Below are 24,206 nucleotides of genomic sequence, written 5' to 3'. Positions count from 1 at the left end.
AGGTACACCCTGCAGAGGTGAAGAAGGAGCCCGAGGTGGGGCAGAAAGTGAAGGAGAGGGCAAGGTAGCCGAGGAGGAGGCAGCAGAGGGAGGCGACGAAGCCATGGAGGGGGGAGAGGGGACAGCAGGAGAAGAAAGGAAATTGATAAGGCGCGGGTAGCGTCTATCGAAGAGGAGAAGGTTGGCCTGAGGGCCATGGAGCAAGATGGTGCCATTCACATAAACATTAATGATGACCTTAGAAGAGTGGAAGTAGGCCAGGAGGGCATCCCAACGGTGCCACCATTAATGGAGAGAAGAAAGAAAGGAGAAAGCACAGACCACATATGAAGAGTCCATAGGTCTGGCGAGGGAACGACAAAGAGGATGTCAGTGAGGGTTTGGCTAGATAGGGAGGCCTGGGTTGGAGACCAGGATGTCCTTTTTAAACTTCTTCCTACCAGATTTAGGGAGAAGAGCAGGATAGTCGATAGAGAAGCAGTTAGAAAAAATAGGAGAGACAGAGAGCACCAAAGGGTAGAAGGGGAGAGGACAGAGGGGGAAGGGAGGGGGAAGACGAGAACACTAGGGAAGGACACAGGGTAGGGTGCAAGCAGATGAGACAAGGCAGCGTGAAGCGAGACGGTTGAGCAATTGCACAAGAAGACGATACTCAGAATTAAGGAACAATCACAATGCAAATTTTAAAAACAGGAGCAATTTCAAATACTGATACAATACAAATTTAAAACAGGAGGAAAAACCTACCCAAGTTTGAGAATCCTGAATAGAGGGAGAAAGGCCTAGGTTTCACAATGCAATTTTAAAACAGGAGCAATTTTAAATACTGATCCAATGCAAATATTAAGTGAGGGGAAAGCATTAAGTGAGGGGAAAGTGTTTTTTGTTGACGTGTCAGCATCTATTTGCCCAGAGACTGGTGAAAAACACGTTGGTGCAGCAGTGGCGAGGTTGGAGGAATGGGAATATGAAATACTAGTTAAAAACCCCCTACCCATGCATTATTCAGCCCAAGCAGCAGAATTAGTAGCACTAATTGAGGCCCTCCATGCGGCAAGTGTGTGCAGTATCAATATATTCCAATACAGCATATGTAACCACCACGGTACATGCTGGATTATCTAGGTGGAGAAGAAGGGGGTTCAGAAGGGCCGATGGGTCCCCAGTACAGCATGCTGAGTAATTAAGTGAATTGATCAAAGCCGTTGCAGAGCCATCAGTAGTGACCCTGGTAAAATGCCAAGCCCATACCAATAACAATGATGGGATATCACTGGGAAACCCGGCGGCGGATGCCGCTGCAAAACAAGCAGCCTACTTCAAAACAAAAACCACAGAATGTGTGCTAAAAGGAAAAGAGTAAGAGCCTAAAGGGGAGGGGTACAGCGCACTACCAAAAGCACAAGTAATTGAGCTTCAAAAGAAAGCATCACCTGTAGAACAAGAATTATGGACAAAACGAGGATGCAGGGAAAGTAGTGATGCCAGTAGAGCTCTTACAAATAGCATTCCAACAACTACACTTTCCCGCCCACACCTCAAAGCAGCACATAGCTGCCGACATACAGGAAGATTGGTTCATTCCGAACCTTCAAGAATATCTCACTAAAATGTCCCATTGAATGGGTCACGTGCCAAACATTTAATTCGGGATGGATTCTCAGAACATTACGAGGAACATTGCCCCACCCCATTGGACGTTTCCGTGAACTTCACATCAATTATGCAGACATGGGAGAGGTGCAATGGAGCAAGATACTTGATAGTGGTGGTCTTTCCCTTTTCAGGCTAGGTGGACGCAGGGCCCGGCGCCCACCCAGACGCGAAGTGTGCAGCAAAATTCTTAGCGAGAGAAGGGTTCCCACGTTGGGGGATATGCGATGTCATACGCTCCGACAATGGGACACATTTGGTGAATTACCTTTTCAAAAGTAACAGCACCATTAGGAACAAAACATAAAATGTGTTCAATTTACCACCCAAAAGAGAACAGAATGGTCGAGAAAATCAGTGGCCTTCTTAAAAGTAGATTGTCCAAACTCAGACTCTCAAAAAGAACTGGGTCTATTGTCTCCCACTGGCCTTATTTCAGCTGCGCACACAGCCCAGTAAAGACTACCACTTGTCCCCCTCATGAAATAGTGACCGGCCGACATATTAAAACACCACTGTCCCCGGTGAGAAGAATGTCCGATGCGCACAGAACAGCAACAGTGTTAGGTGAAGAATTCAAAGAGTAGCTCACGCAACTCACAAGAGCAGTAAGAATGATTGCAAAACAAGTAGCGCCACCATTCACAAGAGAAAGTGAAACAGATACCTCCACTGCCTCAGAAGATAGAGGTTTAATGCCTGGGGAACTGGTGTACATTTGCAGCTTCGTAAGACGGTGGAACTCCCCAAGATTTCATGGCCCTTATGAAGTTGTGTATTGCACCTCTCTAGCAGTGAAGGTGAAGGGCCTGAAATATTGCATCCACCTTTCGGATGTTAGGAAGGCTCAGGATAGTGCAACGCCAGAAACTGCGCAAGAAAAAGAACGCAAGGCAGCGGTGCCTTGAAGAGACAGTGAGAAAAATAGAATGCAGGGGACAGAAAGGTACAAAACCTTATGCAATTCTTTTTTTAAAGAAATTAGTATTTAACTGATTAATAGATATATAATTGCAATGTGAAATTTTTTCTCTCTATATAGCCTTTGTTTCCATGATTTTCATCTATTCCTCTACTCCTGATCTCTTATTCAAACTCAAATTTTGTTTTAACCCATTATATCCCACTCTGTAGGTGCTACCATGCCGGTGACAAGGCCACTAGCTACTACTAGAACTCACTTAGATAGATAGCACTAGAAATTAAATAAGCACCACTAGGGAATATTCGTACAAGTGTGGGTTGTATTTCACAGCCATTGTTTTTTCAATTATTTTGCTAGGTTTAGGAATGTACTGGAGCATACCTTTTATTATGGATGGCATAAAAGAAGGCGGCAAAGGGGAAAACGAATATGGGATGGTGTAAAACCAATATGGGACCACAACACATTGCAAAACCTCACTACCTTACACAACAATTATACAAAGGTGGCACCACAATCTGAGTTAGTGGTAAATAATGAAAGCGAAAGAGTAATCTATGTACAAACAGATGACTTTTCCACTCCAGCAATGTTTACAATGCCACAAAGTGCCTCTTATTTATCACCTAAATCACCTTTATCACCTAAATACAATGAATGCACACAGAACCTCAGGTGTTGGTAAACAAACGGTTTAGAAGGTCATTTGATCATTATAAACATAAATTAATGAATAGACGAAAGAGGCAAGCACAACTGCACAAGTATGATGCATATCATGGGTTGGGGTTGGATAAGGTAGAAGACCTTCGCCATCCGGACCAGTCTAACAAATGGTACTCTGTCATGAGTGCCACAGAGAGACTGGCTATGGTGTCTAGTCAATGGATCGAAAAAAAAAAGGGTCGACGGGACAAAGGATCAAATTTTTTTTTTTTTTTATTATATTTTTTTTTAGGTTTTCGTATAGGTAAAAAATGGTTTTTAGCAAAAAAACAGGGGTTGGGGGGACCCCCCACCCAAAAAAAAAGTCGATCCTTTGGTTGTCGATTCTTTGGTTTTCGGTCCTTTGGTGTCGATCCTTTGGCCATTTGACCCTTTGGTTGTCGATCCTTTGACCTACAACCACTGGCTATGAATGGTAGCTGCTGTGTGCGTTCACCAATACCTCATGCGTGAGGAAGCCCTAAGGTTTTGGTGCATCAAGAATCCCCCTAGTAGAAACCCAATGTCTCGTTCATCTTGCACTATGTAGAATAAGGAGCACCTTCCAGGCACACAGTAAAACTACAACTGCTTCCTACAGATGAGAAGATATGTAAAAAGAAACCCGAAGGTGCAAACTGTTTTAAAGGGGCCATTTTTTTGTAATAAAAGTGACAATGTTCACTGAAAACAAATGGCAAGATGCAACAGTTGTGCAAGGCTGAAGCACTATGTGGTCAATCGGACAAGAGACTGAAATAGATGGAAGAGACATGTGCCCAGACATGGTCCCAACACATCATAAAGCGGCCGTGGTTCAGAGCCCTCGAAAAGCTGATCAAAATACAACATGAAGACAAATATGAACTTTGCTTTCACGGGGAAGGAAGAGTACCCTTGAGTTCAAACACACGTTGCAACAGAACCCTGGTCATCCCAGATATGCGAAAAGAAACTGCTGCTCTGATGAACCATAATTGGGTGTGTGGCAAACAGGCATACTTGCACCTCCCGTCATCTTGGAGGGGCTACAGTGCTCTGGCAATGCTGCACTCTGCACTGTTGGTGATACCGGAGAACCATGTCCAGGGGCAAGGGGTGACCAACACAAAGCAACTGGCACCCAAACCAACTAATGCAGAACCCCTCCCGCACCCATCTAGGACATACTCTCGGAAGACAAGCTGCAAGATCAAGTGTCGCGCAGAAAGTGATCATCCAACTACCTCTCTAAAGACTCTTCTGACCTCTTGGCACAGATCTCTGATGAATACAAACTCTTCAACTCAGCAGAGACTTTTTTTGCATCACTCATCCCCAGCATCCAAGCATGAGCAAATGCCAAGTGGCTCCAAATAATCGCTGGGAGCTGATCCAACTGGCCAACGACACTGAAGAAGGGTTTAATGTCATCAAGGTGGAATGAAGAGCACTGAGACTAATGACAATGCAAAATAGGTATGTGCTCGACCTACTCACAGCTACGGAGGGCGGTGTTTGATGAAAAATCGGGAGTGCACGTTGCACATTCGTGCCTTCCTCAGATGCTGAGAAAGGGACACTTTGACATGTAATATCAGCTTTGGATGAACTCGGAGGGAGAATGAAGAAAGAAGGTGGCGTGCAGCAGAACGATTGGCTCAGCATAGTGTTCGACTGGGTACCTTCTTGGCTTGGGACCGCAATGAAACTACTGGTCCCTATTATCGTCTTCCTTCTGCCGATCTTTTGTGTGCATCAGTTAGGAGTCTGATGCTGTGCTGAAGCGATTCCTAGTAGTGCGATGATGATGGTCACTATAGGCAACAAAAAAAGTAATGGGAAAATGCCTCATTATACTAGGAAAGCCCAAGTACAAACTGGTGAGAGTGATGAGCCCAAATACTGCATGGTGGCGATATATAACACAGGGGATGTAGTTGACAATTACTATCACACCACTATCAAACAGCCCCAAGATCTTGAAAACCACAGTGAGGTGTGGGTGGACCTAGATGGGGATGGATATTGTATATACATGTCATGCACTCCAGAAGAGTATGCCCGCCGTGGGGAAAGCCTAAGAAATGTGTGCAGAGCCTGAATGCCTATAAAAAGGTACTGCCACCTGGGATGAGGCAGTAAAGAAGGGCAGAGGAACATAGGCGCACTGGAAGAGGGTATTTGTTACTTTATAAGTAACGAAAGGGGGGAATGTTGGGAGAGAGGTGGTCTTTTCCGCCCCCCTTACGATTCCCACACTGATGGATCTTGCGTATGCTAACGGGGGGGTGGAGACATCCCCCCTCGTCCATACGCGTATTCTGTACCAATTACCCTCTGATTACTAACAAAAGGCAAATCACGTAACCAAGCAGAGACTACATTTTGTGATACCCCAAACACCATCTTTTTACTAGGCCCGAAAAATGATCTCTAAAAGCCTGTCTCTCTCCTGCCCAGTGCCTCGCACAGACAGCCCAGGCCGTCCCCGCCCTCTGCCAGCTCCGCACAAACTCTGTTCTCATGGAAGTCCAGCCATTCATTGTTGCAACATTTAAGGTTGTCCTGAGTAGAGAGGAGCTCATTGCACTCTGCGAGACTGGAGCAGGCTCAAACCAGAGAGGACATCCATCTCCACTAATCTGACTGTGTTCCCTCGACCCCCCAGCCCCACCAGGCCACAACCCACTGGGCCCAGGCCCCTCTGTTCTTTGATACAGATACACATCGGACCCCTCGTAGTGACCAGATGAGGACACCCACCATAGCCCTAATCCCATGCACCAATATATCCTCTATCGAAACAACACATGTCCATTCGTATCATGAGGCATCAGGTAGATCAAAACCCCCAAGACGGGCATATGGGTCTGGGGCACTGTGTTTTATGGGTGCCTGGGTGGAGAGGGTAGAATGCCCATATACCTGTCAGTGAACCCTGAAAGCACCCCCATTCATGCCAAACGTTTATGTTTGCCATTTGTCTCATGCCCTCAGATCCGGTCATTGTAGCTTAGACAGTCAGGGTATGTAGCACTTTGCCAACACGACCTTCACCCCCAGGAGAGGAGCACAGCTATCCCACATGCTGCGGGAGCGACAACCAAGCAACAGCCAATGCAACGTGATCATCCCATAAAGATACATATAGTATTGTGATGTACCAATTGTATTGCAGAGTTGTGTACCTATAGTGTGGTGTCATCATTGACGCGATTTTGACTTATAATGTGCTACCCGTGCAATGTTTAGCAGAGCTCTCTGCATGCACAACGTATCTCATATAAACTTCTTTTACTTGCAAACCATCTCCTGGTCTAATTCTCTAACGGGGTGTGTTCATCATTTGGTCGTTTTGGGTAGTGCCTGTTGGGGAGTTGGCCCTTCATTACTATTGGCCTGACTACATGGAGTACCTGAAAGGTTTTGTGAATCACTAACTGGCATATTGCCTATAGAGGAGCACCCCAAACAAAATCAAACAAAGAAAAACATTGACCAAACCCGTAACACTAGTAGCAAGCATACAGTTGCAAAGAGTAATACAGTTGATTCTAAAACCCGAAATTCCTCATCTTGGCAAAACATGCTATCCATCCACAGCACTTGCACCTGCCACCAACACTATCACATGTAATCCCCAACAAGGCCACTCCTAATAATCTCCAAGCACTGGTACAACCATCCTAGAATAAGGTATTAATCACTATAACCACTCCACACTCCCCCCACCACCCAGCGCAAGGCAAACAGCGCCCAACCACGATATATTTGTTTGAAAAAATATTTTGATTTTCCCGCTGTACCCCTTACAGCCCCGCCACCAGCTCTTGCACTAGAGACGGGCGTCACCTCCCAGGCTTAGCACCTGCCAGCAGCATTTTTGCACCTCAATCCCTGAACTCATGACTATAAATAGTCCAAACCGCACCCGAACTCAGGCTTTAGTTACGCGCTACATTGCTCCATTGGAACCGCTACTTACTAAATGCTTATAATTAAAAGACCACACCGATATCCCCACATGCGCGTCCAATGGAGTCACCCGACCAGTTACCACATAATGTATTAATGTGCACCACATGCACCGCTCGATGGTAGCTGCTCTCTTGGGCATATTACACACTTTCTACTTTGAAAATGGAGTATATCTAACAGGTGGCCAACCAATTTTTTTTGGCCAACTCATAATTAATACATACGGATCTGTAGTTGGGCATGGACAAGCACTCACTTAGACTAAAATGTTGCCATGACAATTAACAACACATGACTGCTGTGTATGTCCCTAGCGAACCTACAACAAATGGCACGCACTACTTAGTATTTAAGACTGCCTCGTCAGATAAGACGCCAGCACACCAGAATTCCGGGTCATTGCCAGACCCACAGGTAAGAGAACACGGCACGACAACAGCGCACCACCTGCCATGCACCGTGGCATTAGAGCTTCTCCTGAGTCTTCCTCGACTCGTCCTTATCATTGGCACATTCCCACTCGCCATCAGCACTTGCACAGCCCTCGTCACTCGCTGACATGAACCATCTGTTAACCCTAGTGTCAATTACCAAATCGTGGGAGGGCACTGTCAAGCACAACACAGCACTCCGTATTTAAGGAATGCATCTTTTATGAGCAATTCGCTTATCAGTGAAGCACAGCTTCTAATCACCTTGTCATTAACGACCTAATCTTGGTAGGGCATTATCGGGCACAGCACAGCACTTCACATTCAAGGAACCCAACTATCATGGAGTATTGCTCTTTAGAGAAGTGCAGCTGCTAATCCAACATTAACACATTTGTTTTTTGTTTAATGAATGCAAGACTCTTTTCCATTTTATTCCAAAGTATATAGCCTAGCACTAAGCAGCTTTCACTAACCCTTACGCACAACCCGCGCACATTCCGCGCACATTCCAGGCCCACCGCTGGACCGATCTCTAGGCACACATTAACTACTTAATAGGAGTCGCCAGTACAAACTTGTACGTGCACTCAGGGAACCAGACTCTCCTAATAGCTACCACTATTAGTGCAGGCATTCGTTCCACTTCTTCTGAGAGACCTACAAGCTCTGCACTTTTTGATTTAGGCACCAACCGAGCCCCAATTGCTGATCGCACATGTGCACATACCCGGCGAACATTCCTAAAACAAACATAACCACACATAAGTTTATGTTTCCCTACAAGGTCAGTCTGAGCAGCATGCGGGACGTGCATCGCCTTCCAACCAGGATCTGACAAGACCTTGCGCCAGGCCAATGGCATTTCTTAGCTCATCACACTCTATGGACAACTTATTTAATTTCAAGTAAGTTATACACAGCCACCAGATTCATCAGCTAACCCAATAACCAATGGTTCTCTGCTAACAGGCAACCTTTTCCAATTCAGGCATCCTTATTCACCACACTTAACACTCATACAAGCCACAACATAGGCTATCCCATTGTAAATCGGATGCAAGTATGCCAGGGTCCAATCTTACACCACAGCCACCCGAGTTTTAAACACAACTATATGGCATATGCTTTATTATCCTAGGGCATAACCTCTGATAGTCTCCCAGACTGCACTCCAAGGCACACCTCCAATCCAATCGAGATACCCAAAAGTTCCACACACACCACAATTATGTAACACTGCACTTTGGGAGCCAAACACAAATCACTCCTCTTAGCCACCAGCCCCCTCAGGACTACAACAAACCTAGCAACTAATGCACATACTCACAGGCCACTGCATGCTTGCTCCTAGAACACTTTGGCATTTTCCATAAGGAAGTACATATTCATTTTAACTAATAGAGGTAATCTTAGCAAAAACATTATTCTTCTGCACCTTTTGTCTTTTCTCCCCTCTCCTCATACTCTCTCTCCCCTATGTACTCACTGACTTAATGGAATGTAATAATATGGTTAGAACTTGTATGATACTACAGAAATGTATACCAATGTATGAGTCTGAAACACTGTATGTAATAATTTTTGACTAAACTGCCTTGACAAAGCCCAGATGGGCGAAACTGTTCGCCACGCAGTTGGCACTTGCTCTTCTTGCTATATTGCCACAAACTGGAGTCTACAACATCATGTTGAAACACAGTCACTTACTGAACACAAGATATGATATATGTGGCTTTGCTAATCGCGTACAAATAGTTCTGTGTATGCCGTCTCAAACTGGTCACCTATCTGTACTCATACCATATATACCTTTCCTTGGAGCGCTTGCATAGGGATGTACCCACCCATAACAATAACATATGGACGAGTATTACCCATCCCTGAAATCTGCAGCACCAAATACCTCCACAAACACAATTACTAGGAAACAAATTAAACAGAATTAGCGCAGCTAAAAGGTCTGTCACCAGCCACGCCAAGTCTTCAAAAACCTCTTTCAAAGAGGGCTTTGCTCCTGTTGGAGGCTGCCGCAACGGTGGTGGAGTAGTAAGCAGCTCTGGCCTCGGTTATCAGAATCCTACGGTTTGCACAGAGAGATCTGAGGTTGGTGAGGTCTCCAGAGTTATGTGTTTTGTGCCACCATTTCTCTAGGACTCTGAGCGTTTGTTGGAGGCTGGCTCTGGGGTATACCATGGGGCGGATGGTTTGGTCTTTGGCTGACAGAATTTCGGGGGGTATGAGTGTCCACCCGTTTAATAGCAGGGTTGCTGAATAATTCCAGGAGGCCCGAAGCATTCTCTGTGGTGGGGAAGTCTGCAAAGTTTGCCTCATCACATGTTGGCCCATATCTAAACGATAAATCCGCCGGAATACCACCCAAAGCAATTCCTGTTACCACCACTTGGTACAGCAGTAATACTGCTGGATTACAAGTGCCGGTGGCATTTCTTTTACTCAATGAGCATTTTCAGCGCAATTAGTGCAGAGGTAACTGTGCGGAAAGTCAACGCTTTCACCTCCACCTGAGACTTGAAGGTGAACCCCCCAAACTTTCCCCCCAAACTCATGATTAGGTGGCGTGGCAATGCGGCAGTAATGCTATTAACGCCATCATTTTACGGTCCTCCCCAACATATAGTGAGGCCCCAAGTCTAGAGAGTTGCATTTGTTGTGTGTGGGGGGAGAGCACAATTTGCTTAAGGTCCATTGAAGCAGTCAGTGCGAAAAGCTTGCGTCGAGTGTGGTTGTCAGCCTATGACTTCAGGGCATTAAAATCACCAAGAAAGACATTCCTGTTCCCAACAATGAAAGTAAGAGAGGGGCCAGAGAAGGAGCAGTAGTGGTATTTGAAATATGCAAAACGGGGACAGTGAACCAAGGGTGGGGAAGAAGCAGCAGACACAGTAGACAGAATACCAACACTGCCTCCACGTCCAGAGGGGTGGGAAAAGAATGACTGTGCAGAGGAAAATGCAGAAGAGATAACAGTATTGGATGGATACATCCATGTTTCTCTAAAACAGAAAATTCAAATGAAAAAAAGAGTAAAGGTTGAGAACAGAGTGCGCTTTGTTGGTGAGGCAACAGAAGTTCCAAAGAGGACCATTAAAGGTTTGGGAAAGATCAGTCAAAGGGAGATAGATAAGTTTAGAGTTATTGCGGGGAGAAAAATAGTTGGTCTGGGGCCATGGTTGAAATGGTGGCATAAGGGAGTGTGAAAGGGAGAGGAGACAGACAAACGGTTGAGGAGTGGTTAAATTGCCAATAATCATAAATAAGGCAAGGATCCCTGATGGCAGCGAGAGGGCGGCGTAAGCAGAGGCGAAGGTCCAGACGATATGAAGGTGCAGACTGGAATGGGGAGGACAGGGATGAGTGCCAAAGAAGTAAAAAAAACAGAAAAGTGGCAACAGAGTAGAGCTGCTACCAGGTGAGGACAGCGGCTGACAGCACAGGCTTTGGCCCAGCCGGGACGATATCACTTCCAGAAGTGGCGGGTGGGTCAGTGGGTGGCATGGCCAGGATGTAAGGTGTGGACAGAGGATGGTAGCAGTCCCCAGGGGAACCGGGCTGTGCTGCAGTGACAAAACGCTGGAAAACAGTACAGTTCTTCCTTCAGCTGGCAAGACAGGCAGCACACAATCCAGTAGAAGGCCAAGCTACGGCCTCAGTCAGCACAGCCCCACAACACCACGCAGTCTGGCAGAGATAGCACAGACTTTGCCGGGACGTCGTACTGGGGCAATGTCACCATTTGCGGCTAATTTGACACTACATCTGAAAAGAAATTCTGGGTGAGAACAGGAATGGCTTCCCACACATAAAAGTTTGCCCTGCCCTCACAAAGTCTCCTCCACCATTTGAATCATTAGCCTCACCCCCAAAGTATAGGTCTGGTTGCGCCCCTGGCAGCAGAACTGGTAAACCATGCAGGGATAGCCCTTTCCTCTCAAAACTCTCTGCTCTCCTCTAGTGACAGAGCCGATTAAAGCGCACATTATGCATAACAAGAAGATGCATACCTTTGTCAAACAATGGCTACAAGGAGATGGGTTGATCACAAAGGCTCTTATGTTGGTGTCTAACACTTCTATAGGATAGTTTACGGAGATTACGGTTTTCCATGTCAGGTGTGCAATAATTCACCATCCCTGGATTTAAGGCTCAGAAAAAAAAAAGAAAAACAGTCATTTATACAAAAAAATGTTTGCCTAAATGCGTGTCAGTGTGTGTTTTCATACAGTTTGTGGGCACTGAACGCGACATGATGTAAAGCGTGGGCATATATTGAGACATACAGGATTTGATTTGGGCACTAGTAGCTTAAAGGGTGTGTAGCACAGGCATATATTGTAAAGACAGGTCTCACTTTTGCTTTGGGCAATAGCAGCATGAGAATAATGTTCATTTCCAGTGGCGATGCTGGCATGTATTGTTGAGACCAGCCTTGTAAATTTTTTTGGACACAACTGGCATAAAGGGGACAAACTTCATGATCAGATTTGGGCACAGCCCGTTTGAAATCAGGGCAACACCGGTATATATTGTTGAGACAAGCCTCACGTTTATTCTTTGTGGACAGACCAGATTAACACACCTTTCAAAATGCTCTGGTGTACCATTGGTGACCTTGCATCTATTGGAGTGCTTCATCAATCCCCCATCCCTCTCCTATAATTGTTTTTTCCTTCTTCCGTTTCTGTATTATCTGTCAACCTACTACTCCCTCCATACATATGTTTCAGTCCACCTTTTCCTCCCCCACCTGTATCTTTCTTCTGTGCTGTACATATTTCCTTCCCTTTGTTTCCCCTTTTTCCCCCCTGTCTACTGCCTGCTCTTTCAACTGTGCTTTATTGTATTCTGCCAGGGTTCTTGGCACTTTGAAACATGAATTAACAATGCAGAATCGATTTAACCCAGAGCATTATGGTTCTCGTTACATAAAATAGTGACAAACAGAAGCATAAGGTGCCGTTGTGCGTACAATTGAGCAGGTCACTTAGTAGCAGTTACAAGTGGAATTGTAGTTAGGCAGATAGTACGTTTCAGGAAAAAAGTTGTGTTTTAAGTTGTTTCCTAAAGACCCAATAGGATTGTACGGAGCTCAATGACAAGGGTAAGGAGTTCCAGGTCTTGAGTCAATGACCAGGAAGCTGGATCCTCCAGCTCTCTGGCACTTGTAACGGGAGATGATCAGGTGGTGCAAGTAGGTGGAACGTGTGGGTCAAGAAGATTGGGCTTTGGAAAGCTTCTGCAATAGGTATTTAGGTGCCGAGTTGGAGAGGCATTTGTGAGGGTTTGCTAGAGTTTTGAAAGCGATGCGATCATGGATCAGCTTCCAGTACACATTTCTTCTTGCCACTGATATTTGTTCGCATTTCGGTGTGAAGTGCTGCTCTAAGGGCGTTGTTTTAAATAGTTTGGAGCTTGTGGATGTTGCGTGGAGAGGTACCAGCAAATAAGGCATTGCAATAGTCCAACCTAGACCTAATGAGCGTTTTGGCAACGGTAACAAGGTTGTCAGGAGTTAGAAAGAAAAGGTCTGTATTAGTTTGGATGTGTATGCAGTGGAGGCAATCGCATTGACCTGTGTGGATAAGGACAGGGTGGCATCAAGGTAGACACCCAATGTCTTGACATTGTTGGACACCTGGATGGTGTTGCCCTCAATAGTGAACGATTTGTAGCAGTGGTCAAGCTTACTGAGAGAGGTTTGAGCGCCGACCAAGAGCAGCTCTGTGTTATCATTGAGGAATAGGTGGTGGGAGGCCATCAATGCTTGGATGGTGTGGTAGACTGAGTGAAAGTTTAAGGTGTTGGTGGTGTAATCGCCGGTTAAGTTGGGAAGGACCTGCGTGTCGTCCATGTAATAGGAAAATCCTTTTTTGGGAAGCAGGTCAAAAAGGGGTTTAGTAAAAATGTTATGAAGTGTTGGAGAGACGCAAGAAACTTGTGGGACCCAACACGTGACGGGGGCTAGTAGGGCTGCCACGTTGGCAGAGAACACTCATGGACCAGTCAGAGGAAGAAGCAGTGCTCCAGATAAGGTTATGAGGTGTGAGTATTTTACAACCTATTTTTAAACTTTGAGAGTAAATGTGATTTTATCAGAGTAAAAATGGCTTTTTCTCCTTTGCAAGAGAGAGTAAAATGCAAGCGACATCTAGCCAACGTGTGCAAAAACTGTATGGAAATCATTACCATGCAGCAGCTTTCTGCATTGTGGCAGAATACACTTTTCATTATTTTTCTAAGGTCTGGCCATTTGATCTCTCCTGTATATATTAAAATGTTGAAAACACAAAAACCTAGTCAATTACATAGTAAAGCAAACATTAATTGTATTGTACATTTTGAGGTTCGATAGCAGAATTGTCTTTTGATGTTGAATGAAAGGCCTAATTTCCTGGAGCTTTTACTACCTAACGGTATACCAATGTTAACAACAGTGCAGAAAGGCAAGGACTCCATGCTAAATTCTATACCTAATCTGATGGTCAAATTGTTTAGGCAAAGCACTGTACATAGAACATATTTATCACAATTGTCACCAAACCAAAGTTGGTACTCCTTCATCGACCTTGAAAGGCTGAAAAGTTGAGTTAGCCTTGCCAGGATTCAAACCTGCAACCTACAGTTCACGCACAGATCGCAGCAACTAGAGCTCAACCGGTTGAGCCATCTTATTGGCCAACATCCTTCAGAGGTTGGTAAACTGAGTATCGACTGAGGTAGAATAATCACAGTGCAGAGATGTTGGACATACCACGTATGAAGCGCTACATAAAGTTAAATACCTATCTGGTTTATCACAGGGACAGCTTTTGCTGAGTTTCTATTTCAATTACACATATAACTTAATTTGTTTTTTAACAGTGCTTGCACTTCCTGGAGTCAGGTTTTGAATGTTTTAATTGTTGTATTGAAGATTTGTGAGACTAAAACACCGTGATTGGTGTAATGACGATATGATACAATCCTAAAAATACTTGGAAAATAAATATGCACAGTGGTTCAGTTTGCTCCATGAGGATCTACACACAACACAGCAGAAGCTGAATGAAAAGAAACCATTCCTTTTTTCACAGTGTGCAGTTTCTTTTTATTTTTTTTAAAGACTTCAGAGAAATAAATTCTGTTTCAGAGGCTTGGAATTACATGTTAATAAAAATCAAAAGAAGCGTTCTGGTTTCTGTCAAGTAACTAGACCTTTGCACTTCCCTCTGCTCTAAACCTGTGCGTAAATGTACACAGGAAAATAATAAAGCTGTCCTTTTAGAAGATTTTCATGCATAAAAAGACCTGGTACAAACCTTATCTGGAGGCCTGGAAAGGAGGCAATCCAGGAGATGACTGCCAGAGGGAAGTGAGCTGCTGATGCTAGGTGACGGCACAAGGTATGGTGGTCCACCAGATCAAAAGGCAGCCGGTCCAGTAGCAGGAGTAAGGCTGTTTTGCTGACATCTTTGATGTCGGCCAAATGAACCTTGAGATCCAGTAAGGCAGATTCCATCCCAAAGCTTGGTCAGAACACGGATTGCTGGATGCCCAAAAGGTTGTTGGCTTCCAAGTGGTGCTGGATCTGAAGGCAGGCAGCACAATGCAGGATTTTAGGTAGAAAAGGGACAGTGGTGATGGTGCGGTAATTAGCGAGGACCCATGCATCTTTGAGACTATTAGGTACAGAACAAGAGGAAAAAGGTATCGATGAGTGAGGCCATGAAGGGAGCAGGCTCTTCAACAGTCCTTGATAAGTGCTGCTCCTGGTATCGAGAGGGTTTTAAACCTTTGATTATCCGAGTGACCTCAGCTTCTGTGACTGGTTTAAAGTCGAATGACAGTGGTTCCTGTAATGCTGCTTGGGGCCTTGCGCTGGTAGGTATTGCACTGCCCAAGGAGTTTTTCTTAGCAGTGATCTTTTTTTGGAGAGTGTCAATTTTGAGTAGTTTGGCATTCTAGATATCAGAACACCAGGCGCTGTCCTGAGTGCAGTATGTACGGCGGTGCTGGGGTTTCAAGTTCACGACGAATAGCAAAGATATCCATGGTGTTGAAGTTTGAATTAGCAATACGTGAATTCTATGTGGTATTCATTTCATGGATGATAGAATGTTTATATTCTTTTGCAGCCTGAGTGAAGAGGTCTTAGTTGGGCTTGGAGGGGTTATTATTCCACTGTCTTTTAGCTTCACGTAGGGTTTTAAATTCAGAGGAAAACCAAATGTTGCAGTGTTTCATCAGATTTGGCTTTGCGCAGAGCGGGGAGCTACAGTGTTGCTTGTTTGTGTAAGTGTAGAGTTATACAGTTCTACCAAGGAGGCTGGGTCGTTGATAGTCTGTGGGCGGTGTAGCTCAAACAACAGTGGCAAAATATTGGTTTTGGTGATGTTTCTGTTGCTCCGTGTAGCAGAGGGTGGTAGATGTGGGATCAGCAGTGTGTGCGGGTTGGATACTGGTATGGAGAATAGGATTATGTTGTGGTCAGTCCAGGAGCAAGGCTGATTAGATGCAATGGCAATGTTGCAATTAGAGTCAGCTAACCAGTCTACGATTCGGCCTTCAGCCTTTGGCGTGCGTTGCACCGAGGATGCATTGGATGAAGCCTAGCGTGCTAAGAGAGTTAGCTAGTTTAAGGGCATTAGTAGGAATGGAGCGCCTGAAGAGCCTCCCAGTAATTGCGGGCGGTGGGCTGGTTAGCCAATCTGAAAATAGAGGAGAGGCGTTCCGTTGTTCGGTAGTCCAACCCGTCTTCAGGCACTCCATTCCTACTCAGGACCAACTATCATCTTCTGCCTTTATAAAGACTACGGTAGAAACGCGCGTTGGCTCTTGTTTCACCTTTAAATAGCCCACCTTGCTAGACCTGTGATCTATGTGTGGTACCACATTAAACCCTTACTGACGACAATGAGTCAGGGGTCCCTTCTCCATTATTTCAAATATCCAACAACTCAAGCAATCTAAGGCTAAAACCTTGGTTAACAACCTACCACTAGCACCATCAAAAAACAAGGTTTGTCATTTCAGCCTGGTTGTGGAGGAGCCTGGTGCCCAATGAGATTATGAGGGTAGCCAGGCAATTAGTGAGCGCAACAGACAAGCAGGTCAGCAGAGAGAAAGCAGAAGCGACAAGGAAGGTCTTGAGCTGCTTTCGGAACCTCAGCTCTTACGTTCCATGTGGCAGAAAGAAGTAGGAGGGGTTAATAGGACTGTAGCTTTGTGATGTTCAGCAAAAATTATATTCTGTCGGCTAGAGGTATATTATGGGTTCCTGTTATCCATATAGAGTGAAGCTGCTAAGATTCTGCGTGTACCAGCCAAATGTGCTATTGGGTAATGGGTATGTATGCTATGCAAACATGTGGCCATCTTGATGCTTTGCTGATATGGTATGCTCTGGAATGGAAGTTCATTGCACAAATTGGTCAATTTAAGACATGAGAATATTTGTTAGGTGAGGCCACTCCCGCACTTCCATAGGCCACACCTTTGAAACAAGTTCTTAATTATGTTATTTATGCCATGTAGCCAAATAAATATTCTTACATGGTTCTTTAGGTACCTGACATTAAGCATTATGGCACCCTTTTGTCTCTGCTTCACCCATGTGACAGAATGGATAAACCATACAGGTGCCATCTCCTCTGCCTCCTTTTCCTTACACTTGCTGTCCCAGGATTGTGAATTCCAGGGCATTACCCAAAGTGACCTTTTACAATTGACCTTTTGCACAATTGACCTAATTATAGTGGTCCTAACTGACCTTCTGCACAATTGACCTTTATATTATTTTATATAAGTATTGGGTTGGTTTTGGATTATAATTAATATAAGGGGTTTGGGTGGAGGGTTGTGGGGGTTTCCCCCTGCATATATGTCCTAATTGACCTTCTAAATTAGGTCAATTCTCCTGAGGTCAATTGTGAAAGGTCAATTAGTATACAACCGATCAGCACCACGGAAGTGTGCTACATTAGCAATGATTACATATAGCGTGGACACCAGTGTATAGAATCCTTTTATATTGTTAATGATTACAAAAAGTGCAGCCAACACTGACAGCAAGGGCTTTTAAGGGGCAATAATGACATTCAATGTGGACACCAGCATCACGAATGCTTTTTTACAGTGGCAGTAATTTCATATATTGTGGGCACAGTCATAATGAAGCTATGATTTACAGTGTCAGCGCTGGCCTATCTTGTGGGCCGAGGCAGCATGAACATTTGTTGTCAAATGTTCTTATGTACTTTTGGTGACATAGTATTTTTTCTTCTTCTAATTTTACTCTATATAAATGTGTGTAAATTAAGGTGTTTTATCAATTTATTTTTTGCAAAACATGTGCTGTGAAATTACACAATTTTAACATATTTAAAATATGTTCTATGCGGAGAGACCCCCCCCCCAGACCCGTCTACCTTGGGTGGCCTCCCTTGCTACGCTAAGACGCTCACATTCTTTCATGGGAAATATGCACGCACCACCATTAAAAAAAAAGAACAAAAAAATTCACCAGCCGCCAAAATCTTATTGGTTTTGTATTACGTTGGACATTTGTCATATCCATACATTTGTGCCATGCAATATTCCACTTAGTGTAACAAATCTCTATTTTTCCCCTTGACGTCATCCAGCCCTATTTTTGCTTTGAATTCTCCGGCTTGTAGTTCTTCTAAAATTCAAATGGGGAAGAAAAAACTACAAGTCACAATCAATGAAAGAAAAAAAAAAAAACAGTACTGGGTGGTCTCTGAGCTATGGTGACTCTACCTGGCTGACCTACTGAGCCATGGCCGGAGGACAGAACAGAACACATGTTAAATGGCACCTGGGCTTCACTGTTAAAGGCCCTGCAATTACTAACGTAAAGGATTTCACTGTTAGCACCTGCATTCATATGCATACATTTTTTGGCCGATTGAAATCGAGATGTGGGGCCAGTACGTGCATGTCAGGGGAGTGATTGAAAGGGTAGAGAGGGAGGGACAAGAGACCACTCATTCTCACAAAAGTCCTCAAGTGGGTGCTTACAGACTTGAAGGAGTGTTAACTGTCTTTAAAATTAAAGCGGCACTAGAAAAGACTCATTAGAATGCGTAAAGAAGTTAGATGCCCCCCACACCAATAAGTTTGCCTCTCCCCCACTGTCTCTCAACGTAGCGCCTCTCCCAACATTTGAAGGGTTTAGCCCCCTGCTCCGCTCTCCACTCCGAAATGTGGGTTCCATTGTGCCCCTGGCATTAGTACACACCGTTAACATTGCGGAGAACTTAAAAACACTTGAAGCCCAACACGTTGGTGCGGGTAACCAGCGCACAGTGATTTAGGAACAGAACCCCCTGGAGGGGGCGCAGTTACAACCCCAAGAACAGAAAGAGAATCCACGTGGTTGATGTGGAGGAGGAGCCGCCGCACAAGTGAAGGCGTTATGAATATGAAGAGAAGCAGCAGGCTTAACTCTTCCAATTGCCCATACCTGTGCGTAGAGATTTTACGTTTGTGTCCGATAATGGAAGCCAGCTCCATTTCTGCCTCCTTCCAGTTTGCTTTCGGCAACTCGTGAAGCGTTAATTCATCCATGACAACACTCGATCCCATAACACTAAGCAATGTGTGCCGAATAGTTCCTGTTCAAGAAAAGGACCCTAACAGTTGCATTTATTATCACGTGATAACAGTATCTTACGTTCCCAGCCACATACGTCAAGTTTGTGGTTCGCCGGGACGGAATGCTGCTGTTAGGAACAGTGAAGGTGTTGAGTTGGCATATCTCCGAAACTGGGAAACTCATCAGATAGGGCTGGGGCAGGCGGCTGAACTTTTTTTGGGCGTTCTACTCGTCAATACGCCGATGAGGGTGTGGCGGACAATGCGTGGAGAGAGAATAAACAAAAGAAATGGTGGATAAGGACTTCGAATGTCAGGGTGAATTTAAACGGTTATCTGGGGGTGGAGGGAGGGTACTAGGGTGTAAGACTTAAAGTGCACAGCTCTGAACTGCCCCGTCTTGCAAGCAGCAGAATCGGCCACCAAGTCCCTCATACGCCCATTCACTTCTATGGGCTGCTCTAGGTGACAGAAAAGGTTGGGAGCTATGTAAGTGCCATGGGGCTAAAGAAGCAGGTGGTTGGTTAGCCGGTCATTTAGAGGGAGATCTCATGTTGGGTAAGGCGTGAAGCTAATCAAGATGGTGTGTGGGCTAACGGGTGGGTCTGAAGGAATAGGAGGTGTAGAAATGTATATGTGTACATGCAATAATGTACAGAACAATAAATGCTCGACAGCCCTGAGCTTTATTTATGAAGATCCTTTATTATTGGCATACCGAAGAAACCGGCTGTGTTATGTCATGCATTTCTATTCGAGCCACACAGGCATGGCTTCTAGGGCTCTTTTCCTCCTCTCTGCACTGCAGTCTGTGACGTCGCCACCCGACTCAATGATCGATATGTCCACGTGATGCCGGCCAGAGAATGCCACAAGTGTGTCTCAACACCGTCTTGATCATTCTATCCCCTCTTCTGGGCTCTTTCGCAATCTCTCTTTCTAGACTGACACACTCCGTCAGGTACACCCTGGATGTTCTCATCTCTTCTGACGTCCCCTCTCAAAACCTTTCATCACTCCTCTCTCTTGAACTGACCACTTTCTTCGGTCTTCCCACCGGACGCTCTCTGTACCGTCCAGGTGACGCCGACCCCAGCACTGCCACCCACCTTCACAGCCATCTGGCTCATGAAGTGTTGGTCAGTGGTGGCTTTCGCTGCTACTTTCTTGCCTCGTACGCCTGTGGCCGATTCACACTGACAAAGCCCTCTCTAACCTTCATCTCTCTATCACTAACACTCTTGATGCCCCTGTCATGAGTTTGAAGCCCACCTCCAAGTGCAACTCTTGGTATGACTCCGACCTCACCACCCTTGAACGCAATTGCAGGGTGGCTGAGAGGAAATGGAGGTCATCAGGTGTATCCTCTGACATACTGGCCTGTTGCCTGCTCCAAAGGCAATACAGACTCTCTGTACTGTCCAAGAAGAGAGCCTATATCCAAGCCTGCTTCGCTGCGGCATGTAATAACACGGCCAAACTCTTCAAAATCTGCAAGGAGCTGGCCAATCCTGCTGCAGTCTCCACCTCTCCTGTTCCCTCCCAGGCCCAATCCACGGCACTGGCTTCTCACTTCACCACTAAAACTCTGGACATCCTGTCCTGCCGATCCTCTACCACGGACGCCCCCCCCCCTGGCTGCCTCTCCTTCTCCTCTTCCATTCTCTTTCCCTGTGTTCACTCCTGATGATGTTTCTAGACAAGTTTGATCTATGAAAGTATCGTCCAAGCAAGTGCTCCTGAAGAAGCGTTTTGCCGATCCTTCCTCTCCGGCAAACTACCGCCCGATCTCTATCACTCATTTCCTGGGCAAACTCTTGGAAAAGCTGGCCATCTCCCAGCTTACTCTCCATACCAAATGTGTTGGTTGTTTACATGACCATCAGTCTGGTTTTAGAGCAGCTAGAAGCACAGAAACTGCTCTCCTGAACACCCATGAAGACCTGCTCTCAAATATCGACTCTAGCCTTCCTTCTGTCCTCAAGCTCCTTAATCTTTCCTCTGCTTTCGACACAGTCAACCACGGCATCCTAATTTATTTATTTGGATTTGTAAAGTGTGCTACAGCCCACGGGCATTGAGGCGCTGTTTCAAGAAGATGTCTTAGTTACATGACCAGGAGGCATTGCTCAAGGTTACAGTGAGCAAGAACCTAATGGAAAACAGTGATACATGATATATATAGGTGATTGAAATTACTCACTTCAGACTTAAACTAGAAGGGTAACAGAACATAACAGTTAGTATACACAATCAGGCACAGAGTGTATTGGGATCAGTTCTATACAAACAGACGTGTTTTAATTGCTTTTCTAAAGGCTGTGTGTGAGTCGATGCCTCTCCGGAGGGGAGGTAACGAGTTCCAGTTGGTAACTGCAATGACTGGGAAACTCTACCCACCTACTCGTGCCCTGAGGCTCTTGGGGATGGTGATACGGTTAGTTTAGGGTGTTCTTGTGGGTCTGTTTGTGGAAGGTAAGGTGAATCTCTGAGAATGGTAAAGGGGGGCTGACTTAGGGAGACATTTGTGGTTGAGTGCAGGAGTCTTGAAAATGATACGTTCCTTGATGGGGAGCCAGTGAACCGATTTCCTGGTGGCTGAGATGTGGTCACTCTTTGACATGCCGGTGGCTGCTCTTAGAGCATTGTTTTGAACAGTCTGAAGTTTCCTGAAGTTTTTTGCAGAGGTGCCTACCAGAAGGGCATTGCGATAGTCTAGTCAAGACCCAATTATTGCCCTGGGGATTGTGAGGCAGTTCTGTTGTGTCAGGAATAGTCTGGCTGCAGTGATTCATTTTGAATGGTAGGCCGAGGCAGATGAGATGGCATTTACCTGTCTGACCATTGTAAGGTTAGAGTCTAAGTAGACTCCTAGTGTTTGTACCACCTGTGACACATGGATGGGGGTGTTATCAAGTTTCTTAAGTGTTCCTGGTGAGCCAATGAGTAGAAGTTCAGTTTTAAGGCACAGCCAATTTTCAGCCATCCATGTTTGGATTGTGGCGAAGATGGAGTTTAGAGATTCCCTATCAACCTCATAGTCCCCAATTAATGGGACGAGGACCTGTGTATCATCAGCATAATTGGTATATGTGATGCCTGGAGAGCCCAGGAAGTTAAATGGGGACCTCATGAACAGGTTGTAGAACGTGGGCGAGATACAGGATCCTTGATGGACTCAACATTTGATTAGTTTGGAGCTAGCACAGGCTTGGTTCGAGAAAACGTTCATTGCTCTTTCTTTGAGAAAGGATGAGATCCAAGCTGTTGCATTTGGGGAGAAATTGGTGGCAGTGGAGAGGTGGTGGCATAGAGGTATCGTGGTCCACCAGATCAAAATCAGCAGGCAGGTCGAGCAGTGTGGGTTTACCTTCATTTCTGAGGTCATCAATCTGGTTTTTAAGGTCCAATAAAGCATTTTTGGTCCCATGGTTTGGACGGAAGCCCAATTATCGAAGACCAAGCAGGTGATTAGTCTCCAGGTATTTGTGGACCTGAAGGTACGCTGTTTTATCGAGAATCTTCAGAAGGAAAGGGACTGTGGTGATAGGTCATTCAATCGTCTCCGTGATAACCTGGGCGTCACGGATCAGGCCCTATACTGGTTCACCACCTTCTTCTCCGATCGACTCTCCCAGGTCCAAATGGGGTCCTTTCTCTCCACCACTTCTCTCTCCACATGTGGTGTTCCACAGGACTCTAACCTCTCACGCAGGATCTTCAACCTTTACTTTGCACCTCTGGCTTTTCTCATTTCTACCATCTCTCCTAACTTTCAGTGTTATGTGGATGACACTCAGCTCTCCTTCAGGCTCCCCTCTGCCTTCTCTCCTCTCTTGCTCATTCCTGATTGTCTATCCGCAATTCAGGAATGGTGTGCCTCAAGCGATCTCTGCCTGAATGCCAGTAAGACTGTGATCTTTCTCATTGGGACCCCTGCTCCCGCTTTCACTCTGGCCGCCCTCCTTAGGACCTCTTCCTGCGAGGCGAAAAACCTTGGTGTCATCTTCGATTCCACCCTCTCCTTCTCTCCTCACATCACAAACGTCTCTAAGAAATCCCACTACCAGCTGCACCTCCTCAGAGGTAGTCTTGTCTCACTTTCCCCCCAGAAGCTCACTGTCTCCAAAGCCCTGGTTCTCTCTAGGCTGGACTACTGCAACAGCCTCTTTCTTAATCTGCCTGTCTCTACTCTTCACCCTCTGCAACTAATCCAGAAGAGGACATTGAGACTTGTCCTTGTCCTCAAGCCCAGGGATCGTATCTCTCCAGCCCTGAAATCTCTCCATTGGCTCCTGGTGGCAGCAAGGTTCAAGCTCTGCATTGTCCACAAGGCTTTCTGGGGCCAGGGACCACACCAAATCCAACTCTCTTCCTAAGCACTTCCCTTCTCGAACCCTCCGCTCATCCACCTCCAACTCTCTGAGGGTCAGGCGCTTCTCCAGCAGAGAGTGGGGGGTAGATCTATCTCCTCGGCTGGTACCTCCCTCTAGAACAGCCTCCCTGCCTCTCTCAAACGTGCGCAGTACCACCTCAGGTTCCGGAAGCAACTCAAGACCTTCCTTTTCCAATCTGCTTACTCTCTCTCCCCTGCTGATGTTCCTGCCTGCTGCGCTACTGGTAACCTGGTCTCCCTCTGAACCTTACGGGAACCAGGCTCCTTCACAACCAGTAGCCCCATGCACTGCCTCCGGGCCAACCACACACTAGTGACTGTGTCTGCAACCCTGCAGTCCCCTGCCTCCTTACATTTAGAACCGGTGGCACTTCCTGGAGCTTTTGCTTTGCACACTCCCTTTCCCTCCCCCTGGCACTTCTCCTCTCCCTTCCCCTTGCACTTGCACGATCTGAATGGCACACGGCCTAATAAGATTGTTTGTTTTGTTACCCTTTGTCTTCCCCTTCCTTGTCGTGTC

General features: G+C 45.7%; 1 protein-coding gene across 3 annotated transcripts in view; it reads right to left on the bottom strand.

Annotated features, from left to right (window-relative positions):
* The window catches only part of ZNHIT6 (zinc finger HIT-type containing 6), a 480,560-nt gene extending 461,235 nt beyond the window's left edge, over positions 1 to 19,325 (bottom strand). Inside the window, exon 1 of one of the 3 annotated variants that reach the window (XM_069641693.1) lies at positions 19,160 to 19,325. In XM_069641693.1, the coding sequence (XP_069497794.1) occupies positions 19,160 to 19,281 (122 nt within the window). In that variant the 5' untranslated portion in view covers positions 19,282 to 19,325. The remainder of the gene's footprint in view (positions 1 to 19,159) is intronic. The other 2 variants (XM_069641691.1, XM_069641690.1) reach the window with 2 other exon arrangements.
* Between the last annotated feature and the right edge of the window lie 4,881 nt (positions 19,326 to 24,206).

The sequence above is a fragment of the Ambystoma mexicanum genome, chromosome 1q, assembly GCF_040938575.1.
Source record: "Ambystoma mexicanum isolate Mex_15411 chromosome 1q, UKY_AmexF1_1, whole genome shotgun sequence".
Lineage (NCBI taxonomy): Eukaryota > Metazoa > Chordata > Amphibia > Caudata > Ambystomatidae > Ambystoma > Ambystoma mexicanum.
Note: the sequence above shows the minus strand (reverse complement) of the source record. Positions and strands in the feature narration are given on the sequence as shown.